Source organism: Betta splendens, chromosome 15 (genome assembly GCF_900634795.4).
Source record: "Betta splendens chromosome 15, fBetSpl5.4, whole genome shotgun sequence".
Lineage (NCBI taxonomy): Eukaryota > Metazoa > Chordata > Actinopteri > Anabantiformes > Osphronemidae > Betta > Betta splendens.
The window spans coordinates 8037716-8060921 of NC_040895.2; the positions used below are offsets into that span (position 1 = coordinate 8037716).

The 23206-nt window shown below is 49.9% G+C and overlaps 2 protein-coding genes across 11 annotated transcripts; both read right to left on the reverse strand.

Annotated features, from left to right (window-relative positions):
* Positions 1-95: 95 nt before the first annotated feature.
* On the reverse strand, positions 96-13552 carry vit (vitrin). Of its 10 annotated transcripts, none has more exons than XM_029127791.3 (23): positions 13264-13552; positions 12754-12861; positions 10369-10450; positions 10142-10207; positions 9807-9963; positions 9595-9728; positions 9439-9513; positions 9060-9224; positions 8582-8626; positions 8293-8331; positions 7813-8199; positions 7168-7230; positions 5571-5639; positions 5148-5213; positions 4650-4712; positions 3849-3911; positions 3704-3751; positions 3273-3338; positions 3057-3204; positions 2869-2972; positions 2113-2339; positions 1523-2036; positions 96-1389 (listed from the first exon to the last, which is right to left on the reverse strand). In XM_029127791.3, the coding sequence occupies exons 3-23, from the start codon at positions 10400-10402 to the stop codon at positions 1211-1213; spliced, it is 2712 nt and encodes a 903-aa protein (XP_028983624.1). In that variant the 5' UTR covers positions 10403-10450; positions 12754-12861; positions 13264-13552; the 3' UTR covers positions 96-1210. The 10 variants fall into 10 exon arrangements, with proteins under 10 accessions (XP_028983624.1, XP_028983627.1, XP_028983623.1 ...); XM_029127794.3 differs by lacking the exons at positions 12754-12861; positions 13264-13552 and adding an exon at positions 13177-13221 and having other exon boundaries at positions 7813-7872; positions 8149-8199; XM_029127790.3 differs by lacking the exon at positions 12754-12861 and having other exon boundaries at positions 10369-10490.
* Positions 13553-13900: 348 nt separating this feature from the next.
* LOC114841911 (opsin-5-like) lies at positions 13901-18698 on the reverse strand. The gene is made up of 6 exons (XM_029127154.3): positions 18168-18698; positions 17654-17859; positions 16232-16331; positions 15382-15486; positions 15062-15285; positions 13901-14906 (listed from the first exon to the last, which is right to left on the reverse strand). The coding sequence occupies exons 1-6, from the start codon at positions 18304-18306 to the stop codon at positions 14436-14438; spliced, it is 1245 nt and encodes a 414-aa protein (XP_028982987.1). The 5' UTR covers positions 18307-18698; the 3' UTR covers positions 13901-14435.
* Between the last annotated feature and the right edge of the window lie 4508 nt (positions 18699-23206).

The window sequence follows — 23206 nt, forward strand, 5'->3', positions numbered from 1 at the left end:
ATGTTGCGTTGTACCTGAAGAACTGAATCAGATTTGGTACAGATACGTTACTGGAATAACAAATAAATACAAAAAAAGAGAAAAGTCACGTTAGGTTCTTTTAATTTTCTTTATTTTATTAAAAATGGTTAAAAATTCTGATCAATTACCTGAATATTAGTAGCACTAAACCTTTAATACGCATATGTACAAGCAGCATAGGAGGGAGAAAATCATAAATACTCTTCAAACAAAAGTGAGAAATGCCTGCATCGTCTGAAGCAACCACATAATTTGAAGACAGGAGTGATGAAATGAATCGCTTCCATCCTTGGCCATCGCTCTGAACAAACACATCCAAGTGTGTGTGTTGTCGTCGAAGTCCACTGCCTTGTTTCATCTTTTGCATTTTGCACAGCACCATAGTCTCCGAGGACCTTTAACAAGGTCCCCACTAACAAATCTCTCCTATGAGGAAGATCACAAAGCACCAGGATTTCTTCTCTACGGAGAATTGTATGAAAAAGCATCATATTATTAGGTTTATGAAATGTACTGTATTAAGCCAGAAGAGGAAGTGCTAAGCATGCTTTAAATACATCGGTACCACGTGAGGTTGTTTAATACCATTTCTTCGAAAGGTTCTATAAGTTCTGTCTAAGAGTTGTATTGTTTACAATTACCTCCAGGTTTCCCAGTTTGCATTTGTTATACACCATCTAACAGTTGTTAGATTGTGCTCTGCAGCTCTTTTCCCTGAGCTCAACGGTGAATCTGAGGCTTGGATTGACTAAAACTATAAAAAGCAGAAGTCTCATGGCTGTAACTCTACAGGAATTCTGCAGTGTGGCAACCCAAAGGTTCAAACTATGGCTTGTTCATTAAAATGACCTAAACTCTTAGGTACAACTTATAAAACCATCCCTTAATAGGAAGTGGTACAGACATTGTAAAGAATTATTAACAATCTGTTCTCCTTATGGCACAAACAAAGTAGAACTGGAACCTCAGCGTCAGATGTCAACACTGCACATCAACCCTTTTTGTCATTAGCACCAATCACTCATTTAGAACGCTTTTGCTTTTTTTGTTTTATTCAAATCTCCAATCCTCACCTAAAGTCAAACCCCCTCCCTGCTCAATTCAGCACCACCATCTGGGAAACAGAGTAAATCTACTGTCAGTGTTGCTTAAAGACGGCCCAGGATCGACCCCCCCCCCCACCCGTCGCTCAGTTTCTGGGCTGCGAGTTGAACTCCTGGCAGATGTTGTGAATGATCTTGGGCACAAATTTGTAAAGGTTGTCGAACTCGTCCACGAAGAAGGAGTGCTCCTTGTCCGGGTCTGTGGCGATGTACTCCAGCTCGTCCTGGGCCGCCCAGGCGATGCCGATGGAGTAGGCGATCACACCTGCAGCACGGGAGAAGGCAGACGGTCACACACGCACACACACACACACACACACACACACACACACACACACACACACACACACACACGCACACACACCAGGAGAAACAAGCTGGCTGTGGACACATCTCACCTTGGCGATGCACCGCCAGGGCGGGGGCTCTGACGTCATCGTAGGAGCGCCCGTCCGTGATGACGATCATGATTTTGCGTTTGTTGGGTTTGGACTTGCTGAAGAGCTGCTCCGCGGCGTAGGTGATGGCGGCGCCGGTGCTGGTCCCGCCGCTCCAGTAGTTGACGCGCTTGATGGCGTTCAGCAGCTCGGCCTTGCTGTCGTACTGGCCGAAGGCGAACTCCAGCCTCTGCTCGTAGGTGTACTGCACGGCGCCCACGCGCGTGTCCGTGTCGGAGATCTCGAACTCGCGCGTGACGTTGGCCACGAACTGCAGCACGGTGCGGAAGTTGCCGGTGCCCACGCTGCTGGAGCCGTCGATGACGAAGGCGATGTCGTTGGCGTTGAGGCAGGTCTTGCTGCACACCAGGCGGTCCGTGTCGCACAGCCTCTTCACCAGCGGCTGCACGGCCTTCCTCAGGGCGAACCAGCTGGCCACGGGCAGGGAGAAGAAGCCGTTGGTCCTGCACACAGCCTGGGGGGGGGGAAGAGCACACCGTGCCTCACACCGGGACCAACCCGACACTCACACATCTGCGAGGACACTCCACCTTGTCAACAAAGTGGGCCTCGACCAAGTTGTGCTTCTCGTTGTCGTCGGGGCCCTCGATGGTGACGAAGAAGATGTTGATGCCGGACTCCCGAGCGAGCCGCGACGCCTCCTCCACCTTGTCCGTGGGCCAGCCGTCCACCAGCACCACGGCCACGTTCGGAGCCCCCCCGCGGTTCCCGTTGGCGTCGCTGAAGTACTGTTTGTTGATGTAGGAGAGGGCCTTTCCTGTCGGGACACCAGGGGGCAGCAGAGAGACGGTCACAACGCGGGCGTGAAGGAGAGGCCATCATTTAGGCTGAGGATGGTTGGCGGTTGAGGACGGCAGAGCATGGGTGGCTCTAGTGAGGCCCGTGCAACCACTTACACTATATATGATGAGAAGGCACTTCTGGAAAAACAAAACAATCTGCAATCTTTGTATCAGGACGCAAAATTTAGCAAGTCATAAAGACACATGTGGCTGTGGATGCGTGCTGACGCACCAAGCGAGGCAGAAAAACAGCACTTGTCCTGCGGGAGCTGACCCCCAACGGCTGGTAAAACCAACACTTGGGTCAGAGCAGGAGAAAGACACGACTCCCAGCATCAAGACTGTAATTTAGCTCGCAGTGTCTTGCATCAGATTTAGATTTAATTCTATCCTTGCATGTGAAAATGTGCCCGGGCAGTAAACCACGCGATAATTGCCCCCCTCTTGCTTTCACACTTGCGTTTGTAGGCATTTACTATAGCTGGTAGCCAACCGGTCACTCACCCACATTGGAGAGGCCTCCCTTCTGCACAATCTTATCGATGGCTGCCTTTATCTCCCTGGAGCTGGAGTGGGACTTCAGGTTGATCTCTGTCACAGGGTCATCCCTTCACACAAGTCAAGGAGCAATCAGGTCACGGGCTCCTACTTGACAGATGGACGCAGCGACACCCGAGGAGCAGCGAGGTTACCCGTATTGTATGATGCCCATCATGGGCCCAGCCACACCCACGTTAATGGCCTGCGCCACCTCAGCTAGGAAGTCCTTCTGGATCTTGAAGCGCCGCTTCCCGATGCTCCAGCTGCCGTCCATTAGGAACGCCAGGTCCACCTTGCAGTCTGCAAACAGACAGCGTGTCAGTGTTGAAGTAGGTCACCCTGAAGACGGAAACACAACTGCAACCTACTTGGGTCTCCCTGGGAAACAGGCTCTGGGGCTCTGGGTGCAGGTTCTTGCTCCCTGAGGCTGAAGCCTGAGCATTGAGAAACACACAAGGGGCTGAATTCAGTTAAATCACAATCCTTAGGGCTGGTTCTGTTTGACTTGGTCATGACATTTGCATCCATCACAAAACCCAAGTTACATGTTATCATGTAAATGCAGTATGTTATTCTAACATTCCTACTCTTCTCCAGTGTTTTTTTGTGGCAAACATTATACACAACAGGAACTGATCTTATCCCCAAGCAAACATGCCATCGCACTCCAGATCCCTTCAATTACAGGCGAATCCAGATGCATTTCCTCGGATAGCCTCTGTTTGGTTTGCACTCGCAGTCAGGAATGAGAATTACTGGCAAACTGATTATTGTGGAGGCAGAAAAAAGAGCCCCTTACCTGACTCATAGAGGTTTACGTCTGGCTTCCAGGCATCAACTGGCTCCACTACAAATATACAGCAAATATACAAATCATACTAACCTCCCAGTGATGCCCTCGTAGGCCGAAACAGATGTTTGTAGCCATGGTAACCGCCACTCACCTCTAGTATGGACTGAATCCACTTGCACTTTGCGGTTGGCATCAGAGTCACTGGGCCGCGGCGCTGTGAAGACATTGTCAGTGATCACACACACTGTCGTAAGACGCAGCCTGCTCCCATCAGCTCCACGACTGATTCACTTGGATGCGTGGTGGTATTTTTGTGGCGCGCACTGGAAACGGCTCAACCGCTTGGTTTTCCAAACCATGTCCCTTCTACTTAGATCTGGAGAATGTTTTTTTTGTCAGTAAATAGACGGAGGCCTGTAATCTGACAGTGTGGGCTTTGTGAATGCCCCTTCAGTTTACCGAGCCCTCAGCAAGTCTATGTTTTTGGTGTTAATGGTGACGGAACGGCGAAAAAAGAAAATCACCGTGTTTTCTGTTTATATGAACGGTTAAACACAATTAGATGAAAGAACTGATGCAGGACCACCAGATACACCCATCAAACACTGTGCATGAATCACTCAGAGGTTCAAAAGAAGAAGTTAAGCCCGCAAACGTTGTGTGTAATATTAGAAGACTCAAAGTTTAAAAATAATAATTATACAGTTTTAAACAGAACCAGACTTAGACATTTGACTTAAAATTCTGTATCTACTAATGAAACAATAGCAATAACACATGGATCTCACCTTAAATGTGAAAGTGTCAGAACATTAAACATATAAAAAAATATGTATATATATAAACAATATACGTTCACACACAATCACAACCAACACATACAGTATGTATGACTGAACTGCACACCCCACCTCTTGTTAGTCCCCAGTGAGAAGAACAGAAGAACACTTACGGTATGGTCCATAGTTATAAAACCAGCGCTCATACTCTGACAGATCAGGCCTGTGATCCCGAGCTAGAGGGGGATGTTTACAAACCCATTAGTAAGACCACCTTGAACGTCAGAGGGAAAAAGCACACGTTTCCATGGCTGCGATTGGTCAAACCGCCCCCACCGACCAACCCCACACCACTGGAAACACTGGCTTTGTGCAGAATCATCAGCATCACATGCACGGACGATAAACCCGCCCTGTGCTCGTCTTCCTCACTCTTCACAGGACTCACAGGCCGCACGGCGGGCAGATGGTGAACGATGGAGTCCCGGGAGACGTGTACTTACACGTGGAGCCAATTCAACACATACTGTACATGTCCGGCAGATGCTGGAGTTCACCAGTCACACAAACATGCACATGCAGCCTTAATGGATACAGGGTGCTCCTTCCACAGTGGAGGAGTGAGGACCCCACGGCCGTCAAAAAGGGGGGGGGGGGGTTATGTACCCTACCTGCAGTCTCAGGTGTGTCTGTCTCGCTCCATGTGTAGCCTGAGTCTGGAGCTGCATAGCCAACATCTGCATGTGCAGCAGAGAAGGTGGAGGCAGGGTTATATTTACAGTGAGCTCTAATGCTGATTCAGACAAATGATTTTCAAATTGGCCTCTGCTGCAATTTGTAGATCAAATCACCAGCAGTTAGCGTTTGATTTTTGCCATAAATGATGTGAGGCATGCTACATTTTGTCGCAATAAAATCTGTGAAAAGCTTTAAAAAAATGAATCATTTTCAACATTTTCATCATCATCAATCAACGATTAATTACACACCCTGCGGCCATCGGTCTTTCTCAGTGTGAACATTCAATATAACATAACATTCAAACTGCAATATATTCTTATATACCATAAGTAGAATAAGAAAGTCCGGAATACCTGACGTCCGTCTGGCGCCGGGGAACCAATCAGGATGAGCAAAGCGCAGCCAGTCCCCTCTGGGAAACGCTGTGGAGGGAAAAATGCGAGAAAGCTGCGTTCAAGACGAGCATCGAGGAGGAGCAACACGTGTGACCTCCATTAAACAGCCGCACTATTAGAGGGGTATGCGTCGAATGTTCAGGCTTGCATTAAACCCTAGACCTACAGTAGGCTGTAGTAGACACTCAAACAGACCATAGCTGAGCAACGCGAGGCTGTTTTAATGAAGAGCGACTGCTTTTAACCACTGAATCCTGCAGGAAATAGAGGGAGGACTGATCTTTGCATGAATCCGTGTTAATTCGAATGTGAAGCCCAGACAGCTGTCATACGGAGGCCTGACCACACACTCCACCCCCCCCCTGCTGGGCTTGGGGCGGCTTACACAAACACAGCCCGGGCACCGAGGTTCCCATCCAGACGCAGCCAGCGAGCCGGGCCTTTGTTGACCGGACCGGGATGAGGGAGACCATCCCGCCGCCCAGTCAAGCGTGGGAGTATTATTCTAAAAGTGGTGTCAAACCAGGGACAGTGTAGATAATAGCAAGCAGAGATTAGCGTCATCTGCTGCTGGTCAAAGCCTCGCTGCTTTAGATGAGACGCTGCTTTGAAAGAGTTGAATTAAACTCTTGATCGTAGACGGTTCAGTGGTCACTGCGGCCAGAAGGTCAGAGCAGAGCATGAGAGGCAGAGCAGCCCTAACATGAGAGGCAGCCTCCTGAATGCTCACACCTGACCATGGCTCTTCTAAAATCTCTGTCAAAAGCAGATTTCCAGGTCGACAATGGCCGCGAACACCTGTTTGGGTGGAGCAGTGACCCCGGCGAAAAGCCTGCAACCGGTAAATCAAATGTCAGAGTGCTTCTACTGTGCTAGAGTGTCCTTGAGAACGCTGATCTGTCAGCTGCTCTGCGGCTCATCCTGACCTCTGACCTCTAGCAGGAAGAATTTCCCTGAGGCGTTCAATAAAGCATCACATTGTTATCACAGAGCTCCTTCTCTGCTCTAAACGTTATGTCCATCAGGTTGAGTAGCTAAGCGACGTGTGTTTTCACATCGTACAATCAGCTGCTGTATCATTTCCATGGAGGGAGTCCTGTTGTATTTTAAGGATTCATGGGGTTTGAATTCCACCGAAGCAAAAACCAAAGCGCATTCCTCAGTGAGCCAAACCTCGCCTGGTTTGAATGGTGACAGCTTTCTATTCCTGACAGGCTGCAGACTGGACCCTTCTGGTGCTGTAGCGTTTGTTATAAGGAATATTATAACAGCACAGACAATGTGCATTCATCTCCTTGGTCTGATCTGAATGAGAAAGGATTTTTTGGATAATGTTATCACATCATCGCTCATCTGGGCTCCTTGACCTACTCTTGACCCGTTTCCTCCTGCTGGTTCCAGTGAACCCAGTGTCCGCGTTGAACCAGAGCATCCCACAGAGAGTAAACATCAGTGCTGCTCTATAAAACCTCTCTACCACTGGTTTATGGCTGTCGTTATTTCCCTGTCTGATCACAACTGTACATTACAGGTGTCCGGGTCTGGAGACACTTACCAGGGCTGGACTGGCTCATGGTTGGAGTCCGCTCGGGCGAGGCCGGATGAACCCTGTTAAAAGCTGTGTGTAGAAATGAGAAACAGAGGAAGAGTGGGGCGGAAAAGAACTTCAGGCCTCATCCACAGATTCAGCTCAGCTGTTCTGCTTCAGTTACGCTCCGCAGCATGAAATCGAAAAACTAAAGGACATACACTGGGAGCATTTACAGACCTAAACTGAGCCTCATTTGCCTCTTTTCATCTTAGAAAATGAAAACACAAAGGAGAGGATGTGCCTGATGACAGAGAACAGCGGTTATCGCAAAGGAATGTTAGCCGAGATGCTTGATGGGCATGATAAGTGGTGACCTCGGAGGTGAAACCAGAGGGGCCGATGAGCCAGACTCACAGCAGCCCGTGTCTTCATGTCTAGTGGATTCTTGTTCCAACAGATCTGTGTCCTGCATTGCCCTTGCTCTACCTGTGTGTGTGTGTGTGTGTGTGTGTGCGTGCGTGCGTGCGTGCGTGCGTGCGTGCGTGCGTGCCTGCGTGCGTGTGTGTGTGTGTCTGTGTGTGTGTGTGTGTGTGTGTGTGTGTGTGTGTGTGTGTGTGTGTGTGTGTGTGTGTGTGTGTGTGTGTGTGTGTGTGTTTTGACGAGGCTGACCTGGGACAGCTGGAGAGGACGGCTGCCTTCGAGTCGCCCCTGTCTCGGGCCTGCGAACACCTGGGGGCAAAAATTGGAGAACGAGGAATAAAATTAAAGCTATTAGATCATCATGATTTGTTTTAACATCCGCAAAACAGATGCTTGGCCATTCCGGAGCGTTCTGGTTCCCGAGTCCAGAATGAGCCAACTCTGTATTGTGCTCAAGGTGGTTTATTAAAGCAGCTGACAGATCACACACACACACACACACACACACGCAGAGTTTTGAGCTTAGCATAAAGGAAGGCAAAGCAAACATGGACAAAGCGAGTGACGGACTGAAGCTTGCTTTACCTGCACTGGTACGCTGTGGGAATCTACTGGAATAGGAAGGTCCTCTGAATACTTTGAAGAGACGCCACGTTTAGTTCAATCTGAGTCATTGATTGTTTCTAAAGCTTTCCAAGAGCTTCAGAATGAGACAGTGACGTACTGTACCTTGGCTGGGACTCCGTCCTTGACCCGTCTGTGAAAGTCCTACACCAGTAACACATCGTGGGCAAATTTAGGCAAAGATGTAGCTCACGGAGAAATATTTACAACAAAAATCAAGATAGTTGCAATAATAGTAACAATAGCGCAGCTCAGGGTTTTAAAAGCGTTCAAAGCCCTGATCCAGGGTGAATGTGGATGTGTTCTATTGCACATACTGTACAGCAAACACCCCAGGCTAAATGTGACGCACCCCCCAGTGATAAGCTTCGCCGCCGCGCTTTGCTTCACTTACTTGAACTTGCAGCCGCCAGAGAGGCGAGGTACGGGTGGCTGCTGCCTGGATAGAACAGGGACAGACAGGGTGCCAGCACGGAGAGGAAGGAGATACTGTTACAGAGGAGGCGGAGATGGGCTGGACGCCGGCCTGGCGCTCAGCCCATCTCCGTGGAACACATGCCTTCAGACGCCGCAGCTCTGAAGTCTTTTGTCCAACGCGCGGCGATTAGCATCTGACGATGCCTTAATGAGAGCGATGAAAGGTCCGCTGGGCAAGCGCACCAGCGCAATACGCAATGAAGCTGGTGTCGCAGACCAGCTGTAATTTGGTGTACACGTAATTACCAGCTGCAATCACCCAGCTTCATCCTCATCGTCATCGTCATCACACAAATCAAAGCTTGCATCAGCTACATCTCGCTAATGCTGTTAGTTGGACACCAGCATACGCAGATCCAATAATTATGGTTTAAATGTGTGTTTGTTTTAATCACCAGCTCGAACAGCAGCTCGGCCCTTGGTGGTGGTGGATGATGGTGGAGGTGTGGTGGTGGTGGTGGGAGCCGCGGTGGTGGTGGTAGTGGTGGTGGTGGTGGTGGTGGGCCTGGGCGTTGTGGTGGTGCTGGGTTCAGGCGTCGTGGTCTTGGCCTCCCTTTGACCTGTGAGGAGACGACAGAGGAGGAAGCGCGTCTACAGTTACTGCGGCGCTGTAATACATTCTTCACATTCTTCAGCAGGCGGAATCTTCCTTTACACCGGTTACAACGGTTCGACCAGCCGTCTGGTAGCCCTTTGTCCCCACAAGCAGAGCTCGGCAGATTTACGGGGCTGAAGGCGACTCTGCGGGTAAATCATGGCGCTGAGGCCTCTCACCTGGGACGTAGGTGGCTTTAGTGGGGATGTAGTCCAGAGTAGGCGGGTACACGACGCCTTTCTGGGGCTTCCCCGCTGAAACGCAACACACGCGTGGAGGCTGAGCAGCTTATTTCAAGGCGTCCCTTCCTGGTGTCTAACGGCCATCGTTAATACCTGCGACGACGAAGGACTCCCTCCACTTGGGCAGAGACAGCGAGCGCACGCCGTTGGAGCTGCTCCCTTTGTAGCTCTCCTGCCCCGGCGCCTTCTTCACTATCACTTTGCCCCCGGCGTTGGTGATGACGCCACTGCGGACGCACAGTTCGCATCAGACGCGGGCCTCGCCCCGAGCTTTTATTTTGAAAGGGAAGAGGTTTACTGGCGACCTGTGGATGGCGGCGTTGCAGATGCTGGAGATGGAGGCGAACACGCCTGCTCCGTACACCTTGTGCTTGGACTCTTTACAGTGTGCGGGACACTTGACGATGAACTCCGGCATGTTGATCCGTCCCCCGCGCAGGTCGCACGCGATGTCTGGAACCACTGTGCAGGGAAGAGGAAGCGCATAAAAAGTAGAGGTTTCTCTCACATGCTCGTACAATGGTCTCCAAACACCTTATAATAATATATATCTCTGAGTTAGAATCAGCTGAGGGCCATAGTGAGGCTGGGACCAACACACATTGCAGGCTTATCAGCTGATTACAGTCATGACCGCTACCTTGCTTTGGCTTCTTGTTCTTTGATCCGCTGGGCTTGGCCCAGCAAGCGCAGGAGAGGAGGAGCACTGCGGGCGAGCCAGAGGGAGTGTCACACATCGGCAGACAAAGTAACATAATCATCCGGCGTGTTGACTGTAAACACGCCGCCGCCGCCGCTCCGGATTCCAGGAGGGGAAACGTGGAGCGAACGGCGGCGCCTGCGGAGGGAGGGCGACGGGCGGCTCACCGAGGCAGACGGCGGCGGGCGGAGCGCTGGTCATGATGCGACGGGGCTGGAGGAGCGGGTCAACCGGGAGGCCTGGCGCGAGCTTCCAAAGAAGAAAAAAACCACAAGTCTTTTGCTGTCGCCTGGAAACGAGAGAGATTCGCGATCCAGAGGCTCTTTGGATGAATTACAGAGACGAAGACAATGAGCAGATAACAAAGAATTAAGCCTTTGTTCTGATTTGTTCTGTTCACGCTGTCAGGCCTCAAATGAGGTTTGAGTTATCAGCTCGTCTGTGCTTGCTGTTCCAGCGGAGTAGCTGTCAATCGCACGCACCGCAGTTCACATCTGGGCTCCGAGACAACTACCTCAGGAGTCAGGCTCAATTAGAAACATCATTTAAGGCGTTCGGAATGAGGAACTGGGATCAGCTGGCTCCTTTGCCTCCTGTCATTTAAAGGTTCTGCTAGAGGTATAAATCTCAGTAAATGCTTGTGTTAACAGCGCGGCAGGATTGTTGTACAGTAATAACAGCGCCGGCGATGACCTCAGCGGCGGCGTTTGGGCTGAGTAGGACCTGAGGGGGAGCGGCCCCGCCCCCTGCTGTGCCTGCTGGGAAAGGCCATGACTGAACGGAGGAATGCTGCGCCTCCCACCACGGCGGCGGCGCGTCCGTCACCGCCGCCCCACAGCAGCAGCTCCAGGGAGTTTGTGTGCCCTTGAGCAAGGCTGACAATGTGTATGGTGCCACGAACACGTGTCACTGAGGGAGTGATAGAACTTCCCTTAACGCAGGCCGACATTTCTACCTGACATCACGAGCACTGACGTGGTTTTTCCACAGCGCTGTGCTTTGACAGGCAGCTAAATCACCGCTGCGCCGCCAGGGCTACCATTTGTCCTCGCGGGGGGAAGAAAGCCGAGGCCGGGAACAAGCTGGGGCAGATATGAACACCTCCACTACACGAGAGGTGAGCACGCTCCACTGGGCCAAACACAAACGCGAGCCGTCGCACTCCTGCGCGCGACGCCGGCAACGCTTTGAAAATCCAGGCTCAGAGAAAGTGATGCGACAGCGACTCTGGTCCCGTAAGGACGTCTTTAGGGGAAAAGGTGACATCACTGTAGGAAAACGCCATGTGCAAAGAAATAACAATAATTTGAGAACTCCTAATTTGTGTTCCCGAGATGAGATGCACGGCAAATGATATGCCTGGGAAAACACAACACGGTGGGTGTTTCCTGCGCACACACACACACACACACACACACACACACACACACACACACACACACACACACACACACACACACACACACACACACACACACACTCCACGGAGATGTGCGATAACTTATCACATGCCCGGGTAGAGAATGTCACGCTATGTGAGGGCTTTCAGACTCCACACTCACCGCCACCATGAATCACAGCCAGGCTGATTTACATACTGTGGAAGTGCTGTACAGTTTGCATCCACCTGTAATCGACGTCAAGTGAGCCATTAAGTCCATAGCCCAGCGCCACCTCACCTCACCTCCACCATCATATCACTCTTATTCTGCAGCATCTAATTTCATCTGGGTGGGGACACAAACAAGCCGTCCACATGCCGACAATTAACTTTGAGATACTTCATACAAAACAAGTGATGTGGTTTTTGCAAAGGAGAAAAGATGCATGGTTGCTGCCCTTCCACTGCAGGTCGCATAGTTCAAGGAATTAAAGGGCATACTTCATTTCAAATCTCAAATCTTACTACAATGTGGATTAAACGCTCAGCACAATTACACAACTCCAAGCTGCTCCGGGCATGAATGAATTTCTGCCGGCTTGACTTCAGCTGCAGCAGCGATGTGATAATGCAGTGAAAATCCCACCTGGCGAGAATGGCACAGGTACTGTACACCAGCCATAATGCAAACAGGATGCACAGCAGCTGCCGGTGCCTGTTTTCAAAGGACGGCGCACAATAGCTTCTGGAAGAACGGACAGACCACACACACCAGTGACTGATGCCGGTGCTTTAAACTTCTGCTCCTGGAGTTTCCAAAGAAGGTGAACTTTAGGGCCACGCAGCCTTATTTCGACGCACAAGGACTGCGTTTCAGCAGCACCCACATTCCTTGTGGACCCACTAGGCACCAGAGGGAAACGCTTGCAGTTGAAAACTTGGTTTCACCGAAGCGGGTGCTCACACGCACCCAGTGCCAGGCGGCGTTAGATCCCAGCGCTCGAGTGTGACAGGGTTGTACTGTAAGCACATTACACGAGCCAAGTGTTGTAGCAACAAGCCAGCGAAAGGAACACAGCAGAGATCAGTCACAAAAGGAAACTAACATGTCTCTACAAGGTCATATCGTTAGTATTCTGCTGCTGCTGCTGCTGCTGGAGCATTTATTTACCGAGCACAGATGGGGCTGAATCGCTCTTATTTCTGTTTGGCACCGGTTTGGTGCAAGCCAGAGCAAGCTGCTGGACCTTGTGGAACCCACCTGGCCTTAATCTGGCGTCTTCAAACAAGGCAGAGATGTCAAACATGCTTTATAGAAATATCAAACAAAAGGAAAACATTTCATCTTTTAGAATATATCTCCTAAATCAGCCATATGAACATCCACATAACATTAACTAAACAGGGCTCTTATTTTGGCACTATCAAAATACTGAATACTGAAAAAAATTAACCAAAGAGTGACACTGTGAGGCTAAAAAGTTGAAAAAGATAGATATAAATGTCATCTGATTCTATAAAAACATGCGGTGTTTAATACACAGGTGCGATTTTTAAGACTAACGTGTTGAAAACGCGGCGCGCAATTACGCACCATTCGAAAAGTGGATAATGACTGGAGTCACGCTACAGCAAAAACAACGCATCGAAATCCTGATTCCGTGGAGCAGAACGAAGTTACCTGTGAAGGTAAAATAATCCTCAAGGCGTTAAAAGGAGGAAACTCCCTCACGCGCTTTGCTGAACGGCGGTTTCGGAGCGCGTGTGCGAGCGCGGAGCTCTTCCACCTGGGCTGCAGCTCCTGCGTGAATGAGCGGAGGACGGGACGGGGCCAGAGCTTCCCCTCTTTGCCCGTCCCACTTCAGGCTCCCAGCTCCTCACCCAGGCGGACGATCGGTGCCCCGAGGTCATCAGGGGAGGATGCAACGAGCTGGAACCCTGCGGCTCATCACTTCAAACGGGTTTTCTTTTTTGTTTGTTTGACGTGCGGGACAACAGCTACCGCGTGTTTACAACGGATCTGCGTCTCACTGAAGAAGGAAAGGAGAACAGAGGAAACCAAAGTCCAGCTGTGATTCTCTGCAACGCTCTCACTTCAGCCTCTGACTGGGAAATAAGACAACCAGGAGCGCTGTGTCAACACTCACCACAGTGATTAACCCTCCTCCATCAGAGAGAACAATTAACACCTGTTTGAGGAACAGAGTCAAATCCACTCTCACTTGTGGCTTTCCTTTAATATTGTGGTCCACAGTAACAGATCACTTTATAAGCATATGGCTGCTCTGATGGTGGTGTATTGTGTTGTTTAGAGAACCTAGGTAATTTCTCTTTGAGGCAATTAGACACAAAAAAAATTCTATTTAGGTGATATTTGATTTTTGTCAGCAGATTTATTGGTATTAATATTAATTATTATTAAGATTGCTTTCGCTCTGACTTGTATTTAATTGACTGATATGATGATGCTTCAATGGAGGCAAATGTACTTGAAAGAGTCTGGCATCTTCTGGGGAATGTAATGTAACGCACGGGGGTGCATCTGATCTGGAATCAGCAGCCTCGGGGGCAGCGGGGCAAACGGCCATCGCACGCTGAGGACCTTTCAGTGCTTCCAGATGTGTTTGCACACGTCACGGAGCGCACCTTTCATCGGCTGCTTTCACTCTGAGAAGGTCCAGCCGGCCGCTGTTGGGCGGAATGAAAGCTGAACGTCCAAATGTCAGCGGAGGTTCAGAAAATGATTTATTCACATTAGTTACACATACAGGTCAATGACAGAGGTAAGACCAAAACATATAAAAATACTCTCAATCTCCCTTTGTGATTCAAGTATTGGCTGAACTAGAGGCGTCACAGTCTGTCGCACCAGTACTGTGACTGTGCCTCAGTGTGCGAGGGCACGTCGATGTGGAAGACCTCCTGCGTGTCGGACGGCGGCGTCTCCGGGGGGCTGTTGACCCCAGAGTCGCTGTCCGTGTTGCACTGGCTCAGGTCCGCGGCCGCGTCTTTGGCCTCCGGCTTCCGGACCGGGTGCGTCGGTGCCGGGGACGCGGCCTCGCCCTCGGCTTTGGGCTTGAAGTGCTGCAGGCGCACGCCCTCCCTGCGCTCCCGCGCGCACGGCAGCAGCACCGACACGTCCTTGCGGAACCTGGAGCTCATGCCGAAGTAGATGAGCGGGTTGTAGAAGCTGGCGGATTTGGCGAAGAGGCGGGTGACGATGCTGGTTGTGCTGGGCACGTGGAAACCCCAGGCTGACCACATCGACACCACGGCATATGGCGACCAGGCCATGATGAAAGCCGTGCAGATTACAATGGAAATCTAGACCGGGGAACATGATTGAACAATTGTCAGGAGTTGCTTTACACGAGAGAGGTTTATTACTGAGGGAGCTTTCAAGTGGAACTTTGAAGAGTCTTTTTTTAAACTCTTCCATAAATACTACTGGAACCAGCCTTTTCCTCCTTCCTTCCTACCCGTGTGACATCTCTCTCCACCTTCCTCTGACGGGCAGTGAGGAAGCCGTCGGCCGACATGGCGTTGCTGCTTTTCACTTGGTTGATGATGGAGACGTAGGAGAAGAGCATGATCATCACCGGGATGAAAAAGCAGAAGATGAGGATGGAGATGATGTAGGACTTATAGATGGTGGAGTAATTGGCTTTGGACCAGTCCACCTCACAGGTACCGTAACCCCGATCTGAGACCAAGGGGGAAAATATAAAGGTGAGATCTTTCATAATAATTAATCCATTGGCTTTTCTCTCCGCTATAGGTCGAGTGAGTGGTACCAGACCTGCGTAGCTGCCCCAGCCCAGCAATGGAGCCACTGACCAGAAAACCGCCCCGGTCCAAATGCAGATGAGCGAAACAATGATGGTGTTAATGTTGATACAGTACGCTGCAAGAAAAGCCCACAGTGAGTGATGATGCGCACGAAGAAGGTTAAATTTAACCAGTCTGGCCAAAATGAGACGGAACAACTGAGATGGGACATTCCTGACGTGTTACGAATGTCAAGATTGTGACATTTAATGGACAATGAGTTCTTGTCTTGTTTTAACCACCTCTGCAAACATCTGTGGCTGAACAGAAGCTGAAAGTTGAAATATTTGTGTTGTGGCCAGGAAAAAGATCAATCTCACAAATATCTACAGAACCTCCTCTGTACAAAGTGAAATTTAGCTTCTAAATATGTATCACTAGTAAAAAAAATACAGCTGTTGCTATGAGTTACTGAATGCTGTATTCTATATCTGGGTCAATGTCGGCGCAGGTCTCAGTAGATGTTCATAGCTTGACCCCAGATATAAAAATACCCACATGCAGGTTTATGCACCACATGTTGTATGGAAAACCACCATCACACTGACAATGGCACCAGTTGCTGAAGTAAACGTCCGTGTAATTAAGACATTCTTCAGCCTCTCTTACGCCCTTAAAAAATGGGCCACCGTCACCTCACGGTGACTTAATGACACGTTGGTGGAACGTGAGAGAAATCTCCACCGAAAAGCGATGGTTATTTCCATGAACAACGCGCTTCTCCGTCAGATAAGCGCAACTGGAATGTGGGGAAGGCAGAGACCCTGCTCTCCGGCGTTCCTCGTGTTCCCTCGCTTGGATTTAGAGGCGCTCGGCCTGACCTTTGCTCGGGTGGCACCCCTTGATGTATCTGGTGACGCTGATCACAGTCAGAGTGTTGATGCTCGCGAGGCCGAAGAGCAGCGTCAAGAAGCCGTCTACCTGGAGGGAGACAGATGGAGAGGGCGGATGAATCGCCACGTCTGAGCTGTCACTGGAGCCCCGGGCTGTGGAGCGATTGCTTGACTAATTGTTTCAGACCTCTGAGTTTGTTTTTGCTTTTTGGCATTTTCCCACTACTACAGCACGAGCTCTGTGGCTTTCAGCCTATTGTCCACAGAGACAATCTTTTAATCACAGCTCTTCCTAAAGGGAATTATGGGTCTTTGTTTGGGTCGGCCCCCCGCTGTGCGACACCCTGCACCCTGCTGTGCAATTTCCAGGTGACATGGATCAGTTAAGGCCTGGCTGATTACTCCCCTGATCCTCCTTAGCCGAGATCCTCTTACTGTCAGTCATCACGTTTCTTCACCCTCGCACTCGTCACGGCTGTGCCACGTCTAGACTAGCATGATTCTGATTTAGACATTTTCTCAAATTTTTTTATCCACGGGAGAAAGTTGAATTAACCGATTAAATGAGAAGATGTATGTTTTTTTTCTGCCTTGTTTTTTGCTACGAGACCTTTCCTACACCGTCACAGAGTCCCACAAGGATGTATTATATTCAGTAGCATCCGGTTTTAGGAGTAAAATGCAGGGATCCGGCCCGGCTCTGTTCATGTCCCGTCATGCTCCATGCGGTAATCTGCTAATACCCTCCACATGCTTGTCTCCTTCACCTTGTCGTTCCCTCTCACTTTCTACTTCTGTCACTTCTCACTCACAGCACTTCTCACTTCCCCCTCATTTCCCCTCCACGCCGCCTCTCTCGGGAGAGGAGATGTGAGCCGAGTGCAGCGCAATCTCGTGCCGAAGACCGCGTGAGGCAGATCTTGACTTACAGCAACTCTCCACCTCAGCGTTTGGGGTCTGCGCGTCTGAGGCTGAAGGTGTTCTGGTTACGGCCTGTTTTGCTAGGATTCCTCGGAGAGTTCACTCGCGGCGGCATGGATAGCCCACATCTATCGCCACATCTAACCTTGGGCAAAAACATGAGCCTGGATCACTTCCAGACTGAAGTATGAAAACTATTTCAACTCAAGCATCGGATTTTAAAAAGAGCACAGCAAATTACGCTGATTTTATTTTTATGCAACAAATCCTTCTCCCGCTGCGCTTGTTTGTTTCCTGTGTGCTTGTTGACAGGTGCCACGCGGTTCAACGTGCCCCCCTCACATAAAGGCCTCCACTGTGGTAATCTCATTACAGATTCAGCCACCAGCCCTCATGGCTACGAGCATAATCCCGCACGCTCGCATGGATTCTCCCGTCGCCGGATTCTTTTAATGTGCTTCATCACTTGAGGACGTGTGTGCTTTTTACCTGGCAGGTCCAGATCCACGTGATCAAATACCCGTTGTCCTTGAAGATGTTGAATATTTCCAGGATTCCCCGGGAGTAGCCGAACACCGAGATGCTGGCGTCGGACACGGCGAGGCTTAGCGTGAGGAAATCCGTCGGCTGCAGCGACGAGCGCTGCCTGTACAGGACGAACATCACTAGACTGTTGCCAAACCAGGACATCCATCCTGTGGCGACAGACACGGGCAGTCCATTCAGTACAGTAACTGCTGTGCAATGTGGCGAATAGTATAGAAAAGTAGAATCAAAGTAGAGTGAGTAGTGAAGTATAATAGATGAGTCAGCATTGTGCAATAGAATGTGACCTGAAATATAAAAATATGATTCAAGATGAGGAGGAAAAGCTTCCTAGGAGTAGAATAGGGTGAAGTAGAGGCAATAGAGCAGAGTAGAGTAGAGTAGACAAAAATAGAATAGAGTTTAAAGGTGCTGCATGGCACCGGTCCAGGTCCAGGTCCACTGCAGGAGAACTCACCCAGCAGCAGCAGGTAGACGCCGATGAGGTTCTCCCCCTGTTCCGACAGGTGAGCCTCCGTGCGCAGCGTGCTCAGGTTGTTATTCCTCCACGGGATGTTCACGATCTTCAGCGGGAAGCTCTTCAGCGTTATCTCCATGTCGGCGCGCGCTTTGGTGCCGAGGCATGAATCCGATCCCTCTGCGGACTCGTCACTGCGGTTCCCCGGCGGGGACGGTCGCCCGCTTTAAATCCAGCTTACACACAGTCACTAATGCCTCACTGCCCGTTGGCCAAATGACCGCAGGTTTAATCCCATCTATTTCTCAACCGATAAGAAGATACAGGTTTGGGTGGAAACACCAGGGAGCGGAGAAACGTCTAGTCAGCTAAAATTACACTTAGAAGGTTGGACTGGTTTTAAAGTAATTGCCAATACTGAACATTTGCAAAAGGCAACTGGTTGCTGGCTCCAGCTTGATATTTAACATAAAAGGCTTGTATATCTATCTTTTTATTATAATTCTTGGCTAAATTGCACTTTATGTTAAAGTTCTGGCTGTAGAGAGTGTTGTTGAGTCCCTCTGCATCATCATCTGGCAACAATTTATGTCATTGTAGCTGATGCTACGGAGCTATGCTATTCTCGTGTTCTTTATGAAACCACCCATAGGTGATCACACCTAGATGAGGTAGAAATGGCATCCGCTTATAGTGAAAGGGAGACTATTAGAAGATTACGCTGCCTGGCACCAAGTGAGCAGTGTTTGCTGCTCCATTGGTCCTGAGGACAGTCGCTACTGAGACACTGTGGCCAAACCAACAGAACGTGGAATAATCAACAGGCGCTGGGGACAATCATAGATCAGAGACTGAGCCAAGCGTTATAGTTCATATAACAGGTATCTGTACTTTACACTGTTGGAGGCTCAGGTGATGGCACGTCACAGGAGAAAAGACATAAGCCTGGATTAACTCTCGCTTTCGTCACGTGTGTGTGTGTGTGTGTGTGTGTGTGTGTGTGTGTGTGTGTGTGTGTGTGTGTGTGTGTGTCTGTGTGTGTGTGTGTGTGTGTGTGTGTGTGTGTGTGTGTGTGACTCCAGGTCAACCACACTGGGCCACTGTATCATTAGGCTCAGGACGATTACTCTCCTCCGCTCCTTCGCCGCTCTCTGCCGAGCAACGCCTGGGACGCGAGGCCCACAATGTTCCAAAGGGAAAGTCAGACACAGATGCTATTATGGAGGCGTGCGTGAAAGGGTGCGAGCTGTCTGAGGGCAACAAAGCTCCTCTTCACCGAGGACGTTCACCAGGTCAAGAGACCCGTCGCTTGCTGCCAGACACAGGGTCTGCTTGTGTGAAGGCTCCACACAGGATGGAGGTAAACGACCTGCCTGTCACTCCTTTACGTGGCTCTGTGGAGGATATGGTCGGGTTTGTATTACTCTGGCTGCTAAGGTAGAATATTAATATAAATAATATACTTCCTGTAATATTCGCAGACAGGCAGGTATTTTTATGGAGCATCCAGCTGGGTGAGAAAACCCCACATCTGGATGAACCACATCTGCCTGCCCACAACATCTTTACACTTCCTCTACGTTTCATGTGGTTCCAATAATTTTACAGGTCAAGATACAGATGCAGGTCTTGTTGCACGATGGTGATCTAAGAACAACCATTGCTGCACAGAGTCATTCTCCGAGACCCGTGCACACGTCTCAGTAATCCCAGAGTGCAGCTCATGGGTCACGCACTGGCTTCGCCGCAGGTACAAAGACGGGCCTGTTCCGCTCCTTCCTCCTGCACCTCGCAGCCGCAGGGGCAGCCTGCAGAAGCCCGGGCTAATGTTTGAAATTTAATTACACAGAAACAAGAGCCTCGCGCTGCACAAGTGTAATTTCGGTGCCCGGCTGAGCTTGATAAACGCGCCCACCGGAAAGGAGCACCTTCTATTTGCCTGTCCAGGAATGAGGGCCTGCGCCGCTGCCCGAGGAGCTTGTTGTGAGCAATAAATAAATGAGGGAAACAATAAATGAATGGTTCAGTGTGCGTTAAAAGGCAAATGAACGTGGCCTGTGTGGAGGATCGGGGACTGATTTTGTGGCTCAAGATCTTTGGCTCCAAAGATGGAACCACAAGCAAACATTCATGCGGGCGCTGGGTGCAGCCTGCAGTTCCTCCCCCAGCGTCTGTGTATTTAGGCAGGTAACTTATGCGAGCAGGTCTTTGCTGAAGGGGTCCTCACATCGGTTTCGACACGAGGGAATATTTAGCCAAACTACGGACGCGGAAATGTAAAATCCGCAAATAAAACTCCACATCCCGCTGGGATCTGGACCGAGCGGGACGCACAGCGCACGGCTGTGTTCCCAATAAAAGGATCCGTGGGGATCCAGAATGGTGTGATGTCCTCGGCAGTAGCTTCCCTGCATCTGGCAGCCTCGAGGCTCTATTTGGCCCAGCTGAGAGGGTAAAGCCCCGGGATCCTCTCTCTGGATGCTCGGGCGTCGAGGGGATTTATAACCTGTAACCTCAGAGGAGCCCACCTGGACCCGACCCCGACGCGCCGCAACACTCCAGTGCCTCTGTTGACGGCGGACGGAGGCAAACACGCTCGAAGCCGTCATTCGGGATTAGAGTCACATCAAAGAGCCGTTTTGAATGGTCTTGAGCGAGCACCACCCCGGGGAGCGGCGTGCATTCCCTCAGCGGTCCTGATTCCCCGTCGGGGTCAGTGAGCCGACCCATGTGACAGGAAGCGCCCTCCGTTAGCAGAAGCATGCTATCATTAAAGATGACACACATGCTACACCTGCTGACCCATGATACACGAGGGTTTGGGCCTAATTAGGAAATAATTAACATAACTTTCCAACTGACCTGTTGATGCCTGGATGAGTGTGGCCCATTAACCCCCACCCGGTCAACTGCAGCATGTACAATATTTTAGCGCTAAAAAGATTAAAGTATTTATACAGAGATTATAAAAATCTGACCATGCGTTGCCTCATGGAAAACCCAATGCATGCCTTGTGTTTTATTGATTCCACCAAGCTCCACGGAGCTGCGTGAAGAAATTAGGTCAGCGCACGGACAGAATTAGACATCAGAGGAAAACAGGGCACTGCAAAACAAGATCTGTTTGAAATTATGATTGCTGTTATTACTAGTAGGCGCAGTAATATTAATATTAAAATTACTGGTTTGTGTACTACTTTCTCTTCTTCATTTAAAAACATTTGAAGGTCCAAGCTTCTGGGCTCTGGTCTGACTTAAAAGGAAGCTTTTTACTGACCAGCATTCCAGACTGTCCATACAGTGTCTCACTCAACCGTTCAGTGTCCAGCTGTAAAACATCTGGCAGGATCTAAGCTCTCACTTAAAACATGAGACACCGTCAGCATCTGTTGCCGATAGAAAACACGAGCAAGCAGATCAGCTGGATGTTGTTCTCGCCTTCCACGCCTCAACTTAAATCGGTTTCCTCCTGTCTGCATTTACATCCACATGAGCTGTACCTGTCTCCTGAATCTGCATCTGCATCTGAGCAGTGGAAGCATCGAGTGAACGTAGTCATGAGCCCATTTAATAATGTGATCAGAGTCAGTAACATCATCTGTTCCTCTCTCCCAGCGTGACTGCTAGCACCATGCTAACAGCTAGACACCGGATGTAAACATACTCAGCGGTGTGCAGCCAGCACACAGTTGGAGGTTCCCCATGAGCCCAGCTGCAGATTCAGGTCCTTCGACTCTGAACGTACTGAAACATTTACGTTGTCGCCTTGTGTCACATTGAATCTTCATGATGAGTGATGACGTGCATGAGGCACTATCTTTAATGGCTATTTCCACATGTAGCTCCTCCTGTGACATCTCTAATATGTGCAAGCCTGGTTCCTCAAAGCTTGTTATTGGAGGTTTCGCCTCGGCTCCAAGCGCGACGTCAGACTCAAGCCGTGAGATTTTATATTGCAGCTGTTTCTGGTAATACGTGCGACCCAGTACTTAAAATCAGCGTTGCCAGAAATATAAACATAGATTAAATAAAAAGCAACGGTTTGTGGCCCTGGAGGGGAATGTTTTCAACTGTGCCACAAAGACCCACGAAACATCTCAGATTGTGTGATGTGTGTGGTGAGTATTGCTGCGATGCGCTGTAGGACGGAGAGATGAAAGGGCTCTGGGCCCGACCCGGGCTCGTGGCCAAGGCAGCCTGCTTCTCAGCGACCCGGGCTCATCTCTGCTAGTTTTTGATGTCTGAATTGTGAAAACAGGTACACATGGCCTCTGCCAGCTATCACAGCAACGCGGAGGCAGCGCACAGTGTGAAACCTTGGATCCCGGTGTTTGCCGAGGTCTCGCCTGAAGTCCTCCTGCAAATCACAGTCACATCTGTGCAGCAAATACGCCTGCATGACAATACGGTCAGCCTGCTTCGGTTCCCGTGGGTCTAAAGCCTAGGCAGGAATGTGTGCTCTGCTTGACTCACTCGGTACCTGCCAAATCAAATCATATCAGAGGGCCGACGGGGCATTTAATTGCTCTCCCACCACATATGTACAAATGTTGTTTAGATAAGAGCAGCTCTTATCTTCTTGAAAATCTTTTTTCCATTTGTCCATTATGAGGGATTGATTGTTAGCAAAACTCCTAACAACTGGTGCAAGGAAAGGCACGAGATTAAATTTAAGCCAGAAAAATAAGGCCAACTTTCTCATTTATTTAGGACATACCTTAGCTGTTAAGTGATTGTACCAGTTCCCATCACTCATGTGATCTGTGCTGGGAATGGGGTGGTTTTCTGTTTTGAGCACAGTGAACCTGAGCGGAGTCAGGGGGGCGGCTCCGAGGCCTCCTGTCCTCACATGAATGACCCCAGGGAAGGGCAACAAAGAGATAAAACAAGAGAACAAGGGGAGTGGGAAGAGCAGGATGACAGACAGACACAGCGTTATTATTGTCAAAGCGATAAGTCCTCTCCTCACTTTCACTGCTCATCAAGTGTTTAGGCTGCACATGAGCTGAAGGAATGCTCCCCAGGGCAGCCTGCAACTC